Below are 14,455 nucleotides of genomic sequence, written 5' to 3'. Positions count from 1 at the left end.
GAAGATGGGAGGGTGGAGACTGGAAGGTGCATGGGGTAGGCAGGGGGACCTTCTGGGGGAGATCCCGAGAGGCCTCTTGGGGGTCCGTGAGCAATAAGGAAGGCCTGTCTGGAGAGGATCGGAATTAGGGGCTGTAGGGAGCCCAGGACTAGCGTGGGTCCAGATAGAGGTTGGGCGCTTCGCCACCGGCGCTGCGTTCTCCGCGCCCGCCCACCCTCCTCTCAGTTCCCCGCCGGTAGCGCAGGGCGTGTGTTGAGGGGGCGAAGCGAAGGCGTGGGCGGGCGACCACCCCAGCTCTTCCCTCCACCAGTCAGCTTCTCTGCAGCTCCCCGTCGCCCTCCTCCAATTTCGGGTGGGACTTGGAGGGGGTCGCATCTTGTGACTCATCCCCTCTTCCATCCCCACCCCCGGCTGGGGCCCTGGAAGGGAAGGCTTAGAGACTCGGCTGTGGCTCTCCCGTTTCCACAGCAACCGTGCGGTTGTTTGCGCGAATCCACTTCAATCATCACCTTTGGCCGCAGACTGAGGCCCGGAGTCTGAACCCTAGGGCGGGGTACAGTCGGGGGCACAGCCCTTCCCCCTTCCTCGCGACTACGAGAAGGTCAGCGCGGGCGGGCGGGGCGCGCTCCGGCAGCCGGGCCTCACTGGCCATCCAGTCCCCACCTGAAACCCCGCCTGCCACTCCGCCCCAGCAGAGCCAATCAACGCCCGATCTGCCCGGGATGAGGCGGGGCTTATGCAAATCGTGTCGCCTCCGAGAGACATAGTGATACAAGAGCTGGGAGGCGGCTCCGGTGCGGACCTCGGAGAGCCTGGCCTCCAGCCCGCGAGCCAGTCTCGTTCCCCGCGGCCCGCCGAGGCTCAGAGCCATCCAGCGACCCGGCGAGCGGCCTCAGGTAACGCGGGCGGGGCCGGGCAGAGGCCCTTGTCCCCTCCCCCTCCACTTTCCATTCCCATTCTCCTCTCCTGTTCCCCTCATTCATCTCCTTGACCCCTGGTTCCTCCATAGGCGGCAGCATCTGCCCCCGGGCAGGGACTCCCACCCTAATCCAGGCCCCATGGGTCTCAGGGAAGGAGGCAGAGTCGCCTTCTTACTCCCAGCTCAGGTAAGAACACCCACTGCTCTGGCCCCCAAGACACACACCGCACACCCACACCCACACCCACCCACGCTGGGGGTGTGGTGTTGCTGGTGCTCCAGGAGGCAGTAATCACCCTTCCCCTTTGCCTATGGGTAGTTAGTTGCCCAGCACCGTGGCAACCTCCCACCTCCACAGATAGCCCCCACCCATGCCACCCGGCCCCACCAGCAGCTAGCTCTGCACTTCACATCACAAGGTCCCTGTCCCCAAAGACAGCCCCCACCTCCATGGAGAGCCTACTCCCACCTCACGTTGTCCCCTCAGACTGTCCCCATCTCCCACCCCTCAAGGTGATAGAGCTCACAGCATACCTGGGGGAGGGAAGAACACCTCCCCCCCCCCCCCCCAGTTCTTCTCCTCACACTTCCTCAACAGCACTGCCACCTCCCATAGTCCCGGGGCTAGGCAGTGGTCCCATGTTTGGCCTCTTTCATCCTGGCTGGAGGATGAGCCAGGGGCACCACCCCCAGCAGGCTACCCATACCTGACTGTCACTGCTGTCAAGGTCCCAGCCTTCTCCTTTCCCCTCACCCTTCACAGGTGCTGAGTCCTGCCTCTCAAACATCTCTAATTTGAATCCTTTCTGGCCTTCTTGCACTCAGTCGCTCTCTCTCTCCTATCTTCCTGCTGCCCCACAAGGATCTGCCAAAGCTCCATGTGGACTGTGTCACTCCTTTCCCTAAGGTGGCCTGAATCTGGAGGGCAGAAGAGCTGGGTTAAATCTTCCCTTTGCCCCACCTGCTGTTTGCCTTTGACCAAGTTACTTCCCTTTCTGACCCTTCGTGAAATGGGGAAGGGGGCCGGACAGAGGGTGGACTTGATGAGATGGTCTTGAACGGCCTTCCAACCCTGACACGTTCTGGTTCTGTGGCTAATTATGGGCAGATGGGACCATTTCACTCTTGCCCTAAGCCATTAGGCATTTCAGAGAGGAGGCCTGGGGGGGGCATTAGTCCTCACCAAGGGGGCATTGCTTCTAACCCAGGCCTCCCCCTCCCACACACTCTCCAAGCCAAGGCCCGGTCTCAGCTGTCCGGAGTCCCCTCCCAGACCACCAGCCCACGTGGCATGGACAGTTCCAAAGTGGAGGTGGTCACTAGGGCCCACGTTTTGTTTGTAATGCCCTGACCCTCGTTAAGGAGGAGAGGGAGAAGACGTGCCGCTATGGCAGCTGCTTGGAGAGGAGCAAAGGGAGGAGAGGAAGGAGAAAAATCTCCTGACCAGGGAGCTGTTGTCACCATGGCAACCGTCTCAGCACCAGCTCCTTTGAAGCTGGGTGAGGGTGTGGGATTATTGCCTCCCTCAATCCCTCCTACCCTCACTGCCACTTCCCCATTTGAAGCCCACAACCTGGAGCTCTGCCCTCTGGAAGAAGCCTGTGAGCACAGAGGGGCAGCAGCTTTGTGTATGGGGCAGTGCCAGCTCCTTCACAGCTGGAGGGCAACCCTCAAGAGGTAGGCAGGGGAGCCTGCAGATGTTCAGCGGGGCCACAGTCCCAACAGAACATGCCCCCAGGGCCTTTGCCTTGCTACTGGTGGGCTGTAGTTGGCCTTCAGTGAACCCTTCCTTTCCCCGGGTCTGGGTTCCACTGTCTCTGAAGTGGGTGCCATGGCAGGAGAACACAGATAAACAAAAGAGACTGACACCATTCCAAGGAGGAAGACGAGGTTTCTGCCCCTCTTGTGTAATCCACCAAGGGGCATTCATTGAACTACTCTGTGCCAGACATGGCCTTTGGGTCTCTGCCGGCGGTTCTGCACAGCCACAGAGGGCAGAGCGGGACTGGTGTGAGGCAGCTACCAGAGGGCAGAACTCGGAATGATGGGAAAAGTGCTTTTCTCACTCTCCGATCTGCCCCAAAGTGGACTTGGTTGTATGGCGGAGGGGGATAAACACTTTGCCATTGAGCAAAAAACTTAAAAGAATATTTTTTGGCTTGGGCCAGGGCTTAATACGAAGATCTCTCCCAAATCAGGTTCCATTCTGGAATTCTAGAGCACAAGGTGAGGGTCAGAGAGTTCTGGAGTCCACACACTTGTGGGGCTCAGTTCCACAGCCCTCAAAGGCTGGGTGCATGCTGCTGACTGTCCACTGTCCAGGCTGGGAAGTAGGCTTCAGCCAGGCCTGAGTGCTGAGGATAGCTGCGTCAGCCCAGAGGGGAAGAAAGGATATTAGGGGAGGGGAAAGCCACTATGCAATAGGGAAATAGGTCCTGGCTGTGTGAAAACTAACTGAAAAGCATGTAGTTATGAGGGGAGCAGTGGGAAGTAAGGCTAGACAGGTGGGCACCTTGATGCCAGATTCTAGAAGATTCTAGAGTACAAGGGGGCCCATGGGCATATCCACCTCTAGCCTGTATCGTATACTTATGGGCAAAACCAGAGATGAAGCTGCCTCAGAACGGAGAAATCAGAAGAAAGACACTTCCTCTGAGGCAGCTGAGCCCATGGGCATGGCTTCGCATGCAGTGCTCCAGCTGGATCTCAGCCCCTTTAGCTGTGCCCCTGGCCTTGACGATGGGGGGTGGGGGGAGAGAGGACATGGTGAAGTTTCCAGGAGAGCATCAAAAGAAAGAACAGCAGGGGGGGCGCCTGGGGGGCGCAGTCGGTTAAGCGTCCGACTTCAGCCAGGTCACGATCTCGCGGTCCGTGAGTTCGAGCCCCGCGTCGGGCTCTGGGCTGATGGCTCAGAGCCTGGAGCCTGTTTCTGGTTCTGTGTCTCCCTCTCTCTCTGCCCCTCCCCCGTTCATGCTCTGTCTCTCTCTGTCCCAAAAATAAATAAACGTTGAAAAAAAAATTTAAAAAAAAAATAAAAAAATAAAAAAAAAAAAAGAAAGAACAGCAGGGCTTGGTTGCAAGTTGGACCTAGGGAAAAGGAAGAGGGGAAAGTAAAGGTAATTAACATTGCACTTCCACTCTGGGATGGAGGAGGAAAGGAAGGAAGGGCCGATGGAGAGAGAAGGTGGCCACAGGTTGAGGGTGTCTGGTTGTAGATGAGGGGAGTCAGAGTTGCTGTTGGGCTACCCCGAGGGGTGGATATTTCCTGGATGTCAGATACAGTGGGCTGGAGCACAGTAAGATGGACCCACTGAGGCCAAGAGGGAGATCAGAGCTAAAGTTTTCCCAGAAGGCAGGCAGGAGTGGGGAAGGTCTGTACTGGACAAGAGTAGTCATAAATTGGAGAGAGTAGTCCAGGCAGGTGGCATGGATTCAGCCTGGGTGTTCATCTGGACCCTTCCACTGACCTGATGTGTAACTCTGAGCCAGTTGTCTCCTTTCTCTGGGTTCCAGTTTTCATTAAAATAAGGGGATATCTTTTTTTTTCAGGTTTATTTATTTATTTTGAGAGAGAGATACAGAGAGAGAGAGAGAGAGAGAGAGAGAGAGAGAGAGCTAGTACAAGCAGAGGAGGGGCAGAGAGAAGGAGAGACAGAATCCCAAGCAGGCTTTGCACCCTCAGCACAGAGCCTGAAGCGGGGCTTGAACTCACAAACTGTGAGATCATGACCTGAGCCGAGATCAAGAGTCTGATGCTTAACTGACTGCACCACCCAGGCGCCCCCAAATAAGGCGATATCTTAAAGGGACTGCCAGCTTTGACTGGTAATCCAAGAACAACAGAGGAAATGAAGAGAAATGAAGGAAGAGGCATAATCCTGGGACCAAATTGGGGCTGGGAACAGGTGTGACCCCAAGAGATAGAGAATTGTGGGAAGGGAGCACAAGGCAGGAAGGAGTCAAGGGACGGAAGGCCAGAACCACACAGACATCATGACGCACACACGCAGACATGTGTGCTCTGACAGATTTGCGGTCTCATTCACTGACATGCTCCCGCCCACACCCAGCCCCTCACACAGACACTCAGGCACATCCCCCAGAAGAACGCGGGAAAGGCTCCACCTCCCCTATTGGACACCTCTCCCTCTGGGTTCTCTAGCTCGCTTGGCTACACCCTGAGCCTGCAGTGTGCTTTGGACTTGGGGAGGGGTCAGCAGGGGATGTTGCCTCCTTCTTCTGCCCATAGGTGTTCCAGAGGCATCCTTGTGCCCAGCGCAGCTGTTTTGGACCCCACGTTCGGGGTTCCTGAGGATGGCATGCCTCCCCCTCCCTGGCTTCTCCTGGGAGCATAGAGGATTCTTCATCCTCTGGGGGTGGTAGGCGGGGGAGGATGTCGCTCCCCCACTCCTGCTTGATCTTCCTCATGGCACACTGGAGGCATGTGTGGCCCAGAGATATCTTGTAACTAACTTGAAGCCACATAGCAAGGGAGGGGACATGGAACAGACCAATCTCAGATCTGGTTGTTCAGGGCACCCCTAGCAGTAAGGATTAGAAGCCACACTGGCATGCAGTGGGCTATGGAAGAGGAATTTCTTCTGCTAGCCTGACAACTTCCTCTTCCAGAGTATCTTCAAGACAGGCTACCCTGGGGTCAGAGTCTGGTGCCTTCCCAAAGAGACTCCAGGCAGGTCAAACTCACCTCCAGGGCCAGGTCCTGGAAACAGTTCCTGGAGGGATATTCCTCCCATGGAGGTCAGCCAAGAATGTCTACCTGGCCTTCAGGGCCTGGCAAGGCCTCACTCCTGATACATCCTGGGGAGGGCCTGTACCTCCCTCTGCAGAAACTCCTCTGTCACAGGCTACATGAGGGGCTCCTGTTCCAGTGGGGGAATGACTCTTCATCCTCCCCAAACCCGCTTCTCAGCAACACCACCTCCACTCATTCAGCCCCAAATCTGAGCCTCTGCCTCAACTTCTGTGTTGCTCTCATCCCCACATTCAGTCACCCGAGTCCTGCCAGCGCCTCCTCCTAACATGGCTCGGTCCATCCATGTCACTCCACGGCCTCTGCTCAGTGTCACCATCTCTCACCTGAACCATGCAGCAGGCCCCTCTCTTCTCTGTACCTTCCCCCACCCAGGTCATCTTGCACGCTGTAGCCAAAGGAAAAATTCTAAAACACATTCCTACTTTCTCATCCCAGCGCCTAGTTCAGGACCTGCCATTTGTAAGCATTCTGTGTTGATGGACTGAATGCTATCTTCTCAGCCCTTGCTTTAAAACCCCTGTGGGTAAAGGCCAAACTCCTTGGCATGGATTGAAGGCCCTTGACAATCAGCCAGCTACCTCTTTGGCCCAATTATGAGCTATTGAGGGTTGGCCCGTATCTACTTTATCCCCATCACTGGCATGGGACCTAGCACAGCCAGCCTCAATAAATGCTCAGGGAATGAGTGACTAATGAAAAACAGGATTAGTCAGGGTCATCAATGCTATCAGCTAGGACTTTTATTTGTACAGAGGAGGGGAGGGACAAGCTTCCTGCTGGGGTGGCCCAGAAAGCCTTGAGGAAGAACTTGGGAGATGGTGCCGGGGGCGGGACGTATGAGGAACCTTCCTCAGGTCCTTGAGCAGAAAAAAGCCTGCAGAGGCGGGTAGGGGCCAAGCGTGGAAAGCTCTAAATAGCAAGGAGAAGGGATTAAGACTCTAGGGGTGTGGGGGGCTATGCCAGGTGTAAACGGGAGAGGGGAGGATGCAGGCTGTGGCATCAGCGCCAGTCAGCCAGAAGGCCAGGAGCCGAGACCTGGGGGTGGTGATCCTGGGTGCCAGGAGGGAAAACCTGCTGCCAGGAGGGGGGAGGGGCCGCTATGGGAGAGAAATGAATGATGAGGGGAAGGGGGTGGGGGAGGCAGGGCGTCCTGTGGGAAAGTGTGTGAAGGATAGAGCCTAGCTGTAGGAAGTGGGGGAGGCTGTGGAGGGTGGAGGTGAGAGCAGGAGACCCATCCTGCTGTGGAAGGAGGAATCCTGGCTGTGAGAATGTGGGACTTGTTATGGGAGGGGTTGTTGTGGAGAAAGAGAACCTGTCCTATGGGGACCTGGGGACCGCTGGTGAGGCGGCCTTGCCCTGAACCAAACTGAGGGAGCCCCTGTCCTCTAGGCCCTGCCATGGGGAAGACCAACAGCAAACTGGCCCCAGAGGTGCTGGAGGACCTGGTTCAGAACACCGAATTCAGCGAGCAGGAGCTGAAGCAGTGGTACAAAGGCTTCCTGAAGGACTGCCCCAGCGGCATCCTCAACCTGGAGGAATTCCAGCAGCTCTACATCAAGGTGGGCGGGGCCAGGCCATCCCAGGAGGTGGGCTGATGGCCAGGGACGGGGCCAATCAACCCCAGGGGGCGGGCCGGATGGCCGGGGGCAGGGCTAGGCAACCCTAGGAGGCGGGCTGACGGCCAGGGGCGGGGCCAATCAACCCCAGGGGGCGGGCCGGATGGCCGGGGCGGGGCTAGGCAACCCCAGGGGGCGGGCCGGACAGCCGCGGGCGGGCAGAGACGTCTAGACTGCGGCTTCACCACTACCCGCGTCCGCGCCTCAGTTCTTTCCCTACGGCGACGCCTCCAAGTTTGCGCAGCACGCATTCCGCACCTTTGACAAGAACGGCGACGGCACCATCGATTTCCGGGAGTTCATCTGTGCCCTTTCCGTCACCTCCCGCGGCAGCTTTGAGCAGAAACTCAACTGGGCCTTTGAGATGTACGACCTGGACGGCGACGGGCGCATCACGCGCCTGGAGATGCTGGAGATCATCGAGGTGCGCTGGGGCAGATCCGGGAGGCCAGGGTGTGCTGGGGTGACGCGCTCCTGGCTTCGGGGCATGTCCTCTCCAGCCATCTCCAGTCACCTTACTGTCGGGCCTCAGGAACATCCCCGCTGCACCCCACCTGCCCCCGCATCCCGCCTCCCAGGACCCAGTGGCTAACTAGCATTGGTTGGGCGTGCAGTGTAAGGACTGGCCTTATGCTAAGTGCTTTACCCAATAACCCTATGGAGTAGGTACTGGCAGAAACCCCATTTTACAGATGTGGAAACATAGCAAATAGTGGTTCATGATTCAAATCTAGGAAATCTGACTTCAGAGCCTATGTTTCTAACTCATTATTTTTTCAACAAGTATGTATTGAGTGCTACCATGTGCCAGGCACTGTTCAAAGTTACTGCTTTTTGCGGGGGGAGGACATTCCTTCTACAGTGAGAATATTTTGAAACAACAAGAAAAAAACCCTGTGCATGTGAAGCAATAAATGTTAGGACATAAGAAAAACAAAGTAAGGGGAGCTAACGCGATGGAGGAGGTGTGTATAGGGTGAAATGTGAGAAGCAACCTGAATAAGGTGAGGGAGTTAATCATGTAGATTAATCTGGGGGTGGGGGAGAGAATTCTGTGCAGAGGGAACAGTAAATGCAAAGACTCTGAGGTGAGACTGTGTTTGCAGCGTTCAAGGAGTAGCCAGGAGAGCAGGGTGGTACGAGAGAAGTGAGAGAGGGGAGAGTGGAAGTGGTCAGGTAGGCAGCCAGGATCCCGGTCTCACAGTCTGGGGTAGAGACTTAACTTTATTCTGAGCAAGAGGGAAACCATTTAGAGCTCTCTGTTCTCCGTGTGGAGAATAGACGAAGGGCCTGGGAAGGCAGCAGAAGCAGGGAGACCAGTTAGGAGGTTTCCACTGCAGACCAGTCAGGAGCAGTGCAAGTGGTTGGATATGGGACCTAATGCAAAATCTGGGCTGACGAGTTTTGCTGAAGGATTGGACTTGAGGGAGAGTCAAGAAAGTCAAGGTTTTTGGTCTGAACAACTAAAAGAATGAATTTGCTCTTTTTTTTTTTTTCCAACGTTTATTTACTTTTGGGACAGAGAGAGACAGAGCATGAACGGGGGAGGGGCAGAGAGAGAGGAAGACACAGAATCGGAAACAGGCTCCAGGCTCTGAGCCATCAGCCCAGAGCCTGACGCGGGGCTCGAACTCACAGACCGCGAGATCGTGACCTGGCTGAAGTCGGACGCTTAACCGACTGCGCCACCCAGGCGCCCCTGAATTTGCTCTTTAATGAGAAAGGGAATGCTGGGGGGAGAGCAAGTTGGAGGAGAAGACTTGGGTTTTAGACATCTTTGGTTATGAGATAACCATTAAATATTCAGTCTTAGTGACCATACATCACCTTCCAGTATCCTTGCCATCTCCCAGTGTTCTCTCTGCCCACCCCTATTCATTCACCGCCCCGCCCCCCCCCCCCACCGCCATTGTCTCTGTTCACTGTGGGTGTTCACAGTTCCCCTCTTTCCCCTCCACCCCTGCCAGGCTATCTACAAGATGGTGGGCACTGTGATCATGATGCGTATGAATCAGGATGGGCTCACGCCCCAGCAGCGTGTGGACAAGATCTTCAAGAAGATGGACCAGGATAAGGACGACCAGATTACACTGGAGGAGTTCAAGGAGGCGGCCAAGAGTGACCCATCCATTGTGCTACTGCTTCAGTGCGACATGCAGAAGTAGAGGGTGGTGAGGGGCAGGGCCCCTGGCCAGGAGGGGCGTGGCCACCTCCCAACCCGATGACCTCTCAGGGGGAGGGGTACTCTAGCCTCACTCTCTGGCTCACCCACCCCTCTGCCCAAGCCCTTGCTCCCCTCAGTCAAGATCCTTGAGGGACCACCTCACCCTGGAAAACAGACAGATCCTCAGGTATTCTGTGGTCTAGCCCCACCCCCCAGTCATGGCCCTGAACATGGGCATAGAGAGTTAGCTTTTGCCCCAAGAGACAGGGTTGAGGACGGGGGGGCTGTGGGTCTGCTTTGAAAGTCTATTCTTCCTGGGATTATGCTTTACAGGATGTGGTCCCACAGATCCCAATTAAAGGGCCAAAGTGGACCTGTCCTTTGCTGAGGATGTAAATTCCTTAAAGGTGGTCTCTGCCCTGCCCCCTTGACTCTACCTGGCCCCTCCAGCCCCAGCCTTTGGAGCGTTCATTCAATCCTTTCTTCACCTAACGTTTATTGAGCACCTGTTCAATGCCAGGCACCTCTAGGTGCTAAGGTTATGGTATTTTACAGAACACATTCCATGCCCTCTGGAAGCTCATAAAGGAGGGTGAGGCAGTGGTCAGAGTCTCAGATGGAAACGTCACACACAGCTGAGCAGAGGGCATGGAAAGGCTAGTTAGTTCGAAAGGAACTATGAAATCTTTCAGCTCAGCTCCACCCAGAGCTGCAGAGAGATGAAACGAAAAGTGTTTGGAAGTCTAGGAACCATGTGAATGGAAGTTTTAAAAAACACTGATATTTATGTAATACTTATTTTTTTAGAACCCTTTGAAAGAGCTAAAGTCATTTTATTAGTTTAGGATATTAAAACATACTTTATATTACTTGGTTTCTTGTAAAATGATTAAATGAATATAGAAAATGCTAATTTTGCGGGGGGGGGGGAAGGGAGAGCTGAGAAAAAAGAGGGAAAATACCAGCAAACTTACCAAATAACACTTTTTCTTATCAGATCAAGTCCTGAAGTGTCACTGTCAGCAGCTTCTGCTGCTTCCTTTTTAATGACCATTTTCAATTCAGTGCGCAACTCTCTATTATGCGCTTGCTCTGGTTGGATGCCGACTTCAGAAACAGAAAAGACAGGTTTGCTGAGAGTGAGACGAGTGTATCTTCCACATGTTGGTAGTTCCTTTCTGGATTGGTCTAGTTTCAAAGAGGGGCTTTTTCTTTCACTGCCACAGAAACAGGAGGACCTAGAAGAAGAGGACCACCTGGCCACTGTTCAGGTTGCCAGACTACACTTATGGACCAAAATGCCTAAAAAGTGCTGGGGATGTGCTCCATTTGAAAGGCTTTTTCTAACCCCAGATCCTCAGTCTGCCAGGTAATTCCTCATCTTCCAGGTGCACTGGCTTTGCTTTCCAATGTCTGCTTTCTGATTTTGGATCCGTGAGCTATACAGCTGCATGCTTTGACTGCCAGAAAATTAATCTTGCTCCTTCAAGCCTTTCACTTTATTTTCTCCTGTACTTGTGATCAGAAATTAGCTTTGATATGCAGTGACAGATTTCCTCTTAAGCTGTTGGTGACAACAATCTCGTATACAGGTGCTGTCAGCCCAGGGTAGGAGCAGGGAGTGATTGTCGAGTCAGGAGTACGGGATTGTATCTCCAGGAAAGAGATGCGGCCTGCCTCTTCTTCTGAGTGCTCACCCGTCCTCCCTTCTTTGCAGGTTGCTTGAGGATGCTGACCTTTGGTCCCAAACTCTATTGGACCTTCCTTCTTGCTGCCCTTGGAGGTAGCAAGGCCACTTAGCTGCCACACTCTTTCTGTCTTCTGCCTATGACCAGCCATGTGGTAAGGCTGGGAATTCACATCCTCAGGCAGTAACCAGCAAGTTTTTATCCAATAATGCCTCAAGGAATGTTCCATTGCTCTGAGGAGCTGGTCGTTAGGTGTATCTTGTGCTACCACTCAGCACTGAAGATGCATAGATATTCAACAGCCTGGCTTAGCTGAGACTTCCAGTGGAAGGCTTTTTACAAACTGGGGTTCCCATCCCCCAAATATTGAATCTAACCTAACTCACGATCACAAAACTTCGTGACTTTCAAAGGCTTGCCATCTACTCCATCTCTTTCTATTCTCCAGCCTAGGAAATAGAGATTTTCATTTTCTTTCTCCAGGCTTGGGAAGTGAGACACAGAAAGGGGGGGAATCCCTTGTGCAAGAGCACACGGTCAGGGAGTGTCACAGTGCTAAGGCTCGAACCCAAGGCTCTAAGAGGGTTTCTTCCCTCAGAGTCTCTCCCTCCTCCTCTGTCTGGATCTGAGTCATATGAAGTTGCCTGTAGGGCAGGCTAAGTTAGTTTTGGTCTTGTACATGCTTCCTGCTAAGAAGTTTCTGAGGTGGTGGTCTTCCAAAAATAAGTAGGAGCTTGGTTGAACTCCTGACATTTTTAAGTATCTTGTTGTCTGCTTCTAGGCAGCTCTGTTAACAGGTCAATGCTGTCCTGGGAAGCCCCTGACTCAGATCCCTGGAAGCACCCTGCACTTTCTTTGCACTGTCTTTACTATCCTATTCCTCCCTACGAGAACTGTTTTTGTCTTTCTCCAGTTGGTGGGTAAGTCCTGCCCGTGAGAGCATGTTTGGTCACTCCAAGCTTCTCAACGTATCCTGTGGGTGATATTTGCCAGTCTGGCCAAACATTGTCAGACAGCCCAGTGATGTGAACACATAAAACCAGGCTGGGAACTGGGAACACCATCTTGCTGATAGGAGGAGCCCAGGCAGGCCACGTCTTGCTCCCACATGCTCCTGGATGTCCTACAGGCTGCATGCTCAGGAGTTCCTGTGGTAGAGCACTGACCCTGCCCTGAGAAGAGAGGCAGGCCTCCAATCCCTGTGCCAGTATGAGGGACTTGCCATAAAGCTCAAGGTTAGTGGAGATTGAAGTATGACTTGTAGAGACACAAAAATATATAGACAATGAAAACAATACATAGAGTATATTCAAACTCTCCTTTTGAAGTTTTGTCTCTTTTTGCAGCAAGTCTGATTTACAAGGTTTCAGAATCTACCTTCTAACTGCATTCTGTCCTCGTTCATCCTTTGGGGCTGATTGATGAGCCCCTTATTTCTTATCTCTAAAAATCATCAACAAAGTCTACTTCACATGGCCACTCCAGTCCTTTGAGCTATAATCAGGATTATATAACTTACCTTCAAATCAAAAGTTAAGAAAAAGGAAGCCCATAAGCTAAGGCACTGAATCTTTTCCTGACAATTTCTAGAGGTAGAATTTCATCATGCTGCAGAGAGAGAGAGAGAGAGAGAGAGAGAGAGAGAGAGAGAAGGAGGGGAGGGAAGAGAAAGGAAAGAGAAAGAATGAGAGAATAATGTGGTGTTTCTACACAGGGTAGTAAGCTGACACTGTAAATGTTTTTACACAAAAATTTACAAAATCAACACATTTTCCTGAAGATCCACCCTGGGTGAGGTTTTGTTCTGACTTTAGAGATCACTGTGGAAGCAAGAATATATTTCTTAAGTATTTTATTTATCATTTTCGGGAAAAAAAAGTCAAATTCTGCCATTGAAAAGTCTCAGAAAAACATGCAATTTTCTTTCTGAAATTTTCAAGGTTTTCTTTTACCTTTGCCAGAAGGTGGGGCAGGACCAGGCCTCCCAAGGTGTATGGCCCTTCCTGCTTTGTGGAGGCTGTGGGCATGTGGAGACCTGGGGAAATAGGGGAGCTGGGTGGCAGAGGGGGGCATCCCAACTCATTCTCTAGTGTGGCTCCCTGTCCTCTCCACATGTGCTGCTCCCGACTGTGCCCGCAGTGACTGTCCTCACTATTCAACCCTGTGCTGTATGGTGTGTTTTTTCACTGACAGTGAATAAAAGGTGTGACCATGCTGAGGTCTCTTATTCTTCCCTAAGCTAAGAGAGGGTTGGGGTTAGGGACAGGGGAGAAGAGGCCCCGGGGAGGGGGGTGGGGAGCTCATCGTTGGGGGTACCTCAATGACTCCCTTGGGGCTGAGGTCCTTATTCTAGCAACGACTCTGGTTATGTGGAACAGAGACCCACCGGAGTTAGTTCAAAGAAAGGAGGAGCAGATTACAAGGGACCCTGAAGATGAAAAATCAAGAATGGCTGGGCCTCAAAAGAACTGAAACTGGCCACAAGGTCTCTCCCTTCTCCTCTCTGGGCCTCACAGGCTCTCTTCCTCTTGGCAATATTTGTATCTGTGTTCTTTTCCTCGGTTTCTCTTCAGATTTCCTTGGTTTCCCTGCAAAAGTGGCTGCAGCCCCAACACTGTATCAAGACTCACCAATAGCTGACAATACTCTGCATCTCTTAGTTCCAGTTTTCAAGCAAAAGGGTCTGATTGGCTCAGCTTGGCTTACAGAGGGAGGCCTTGGTCCATTCATCAATAGCCAGACCAGGTACTGATATGTGGGCCTGTGAGCAGAGCAGTTTCCCCAGAAGGGAGCTAATGGCAGCCAACAATGGACTTTGTTTCTCCCTCTGTCCAATGGAAAGCAGCACAGAGCCCAAATGAGTGGATAGTGGGGAGTGAAGAGAAAAGCCAAGAGCCAAGATTATAATTAGGCCGTATGGTGCCCTTTTGAGCAAATTAGGAAAAGCCACCCCTTCTGAGTGTAAACAGCCTCCTAAGTATACAGCTGGGCCAGTGGATGGCACCTTTGGCCTAATGAGAAAAGTATACCCCTTCTTCTGAACAAATACAGCCTTGTCATGCCATGGTACACAGCTTGGCAAGTGGAACAAATCCTGGATTTCAGTCTCACCTGCCCTGCTGGTCAAGGATGTTGTGTAGTGTGTAACCTGCTCCACCATCCACAGGAGCTCAGCCCAGGCCCTGAGACCTCCCTGGGATGCAGTTAGTGTTGACGTGTTTTTCTTAGAATTTTCCCTCTCGTCCTCCTTCCCCTGCCCTGTAATGGCCAGAGAGGCACTGTTTGTTGTTGCAG

General features: G+C 53.1%; 1 protein-coding gene across 1 annotated transcript; it reads left to right on the top strand.

Moving 5' to 3' along the window:
* The first annotated feature begins 655 nt into the window (after nucleotides 1-655).
* HPCAL4 (hippocalcin like 4) lies at nucleotides 656-13,375 on the top strand. The gene is made up of 4 exons (XM_030327061.2): nucleotides 656-896; nucleotides 7,083-7,252; nucleotides 7,518-7,733; nucleotides 9,277-13,375. Exons 1-4 carry the CDS (start codon nucleotides 737-739, stop codon nucleotides 9,472-9,474), a joined length of 744 nt encoding a protein of 247 aa, XP_030182921.1. The 5' UTR covers nucleotides 656-736; the 3' UTR covers nucleotides 9,475-13,375.
* The last annotated feature ends 1,080 nt before the right edge of the window (nucleotides 13,376-14,455 follow it).

Source organism: Lynx canadensis, chromosome C1 (genome assembly GCF_007474595.2).
Source record: "Lynx canadensis isolate LIC74 chromosome C1, mLynCan4.pri.v2, whole genome shotgun sequence".
NCBI classification, from domain to species: domain Eukaryota; kingdom Metazoa; phylum Chordata; class Mammalia; order Carnivora; family Felidae; genus Lynx; species Lynx canadensis.
The sequence above is the reverse complement of the archived record's forward strand: the minus strand, read 5'-3'. Positions and strand labels throughout refer to the sequence as shown.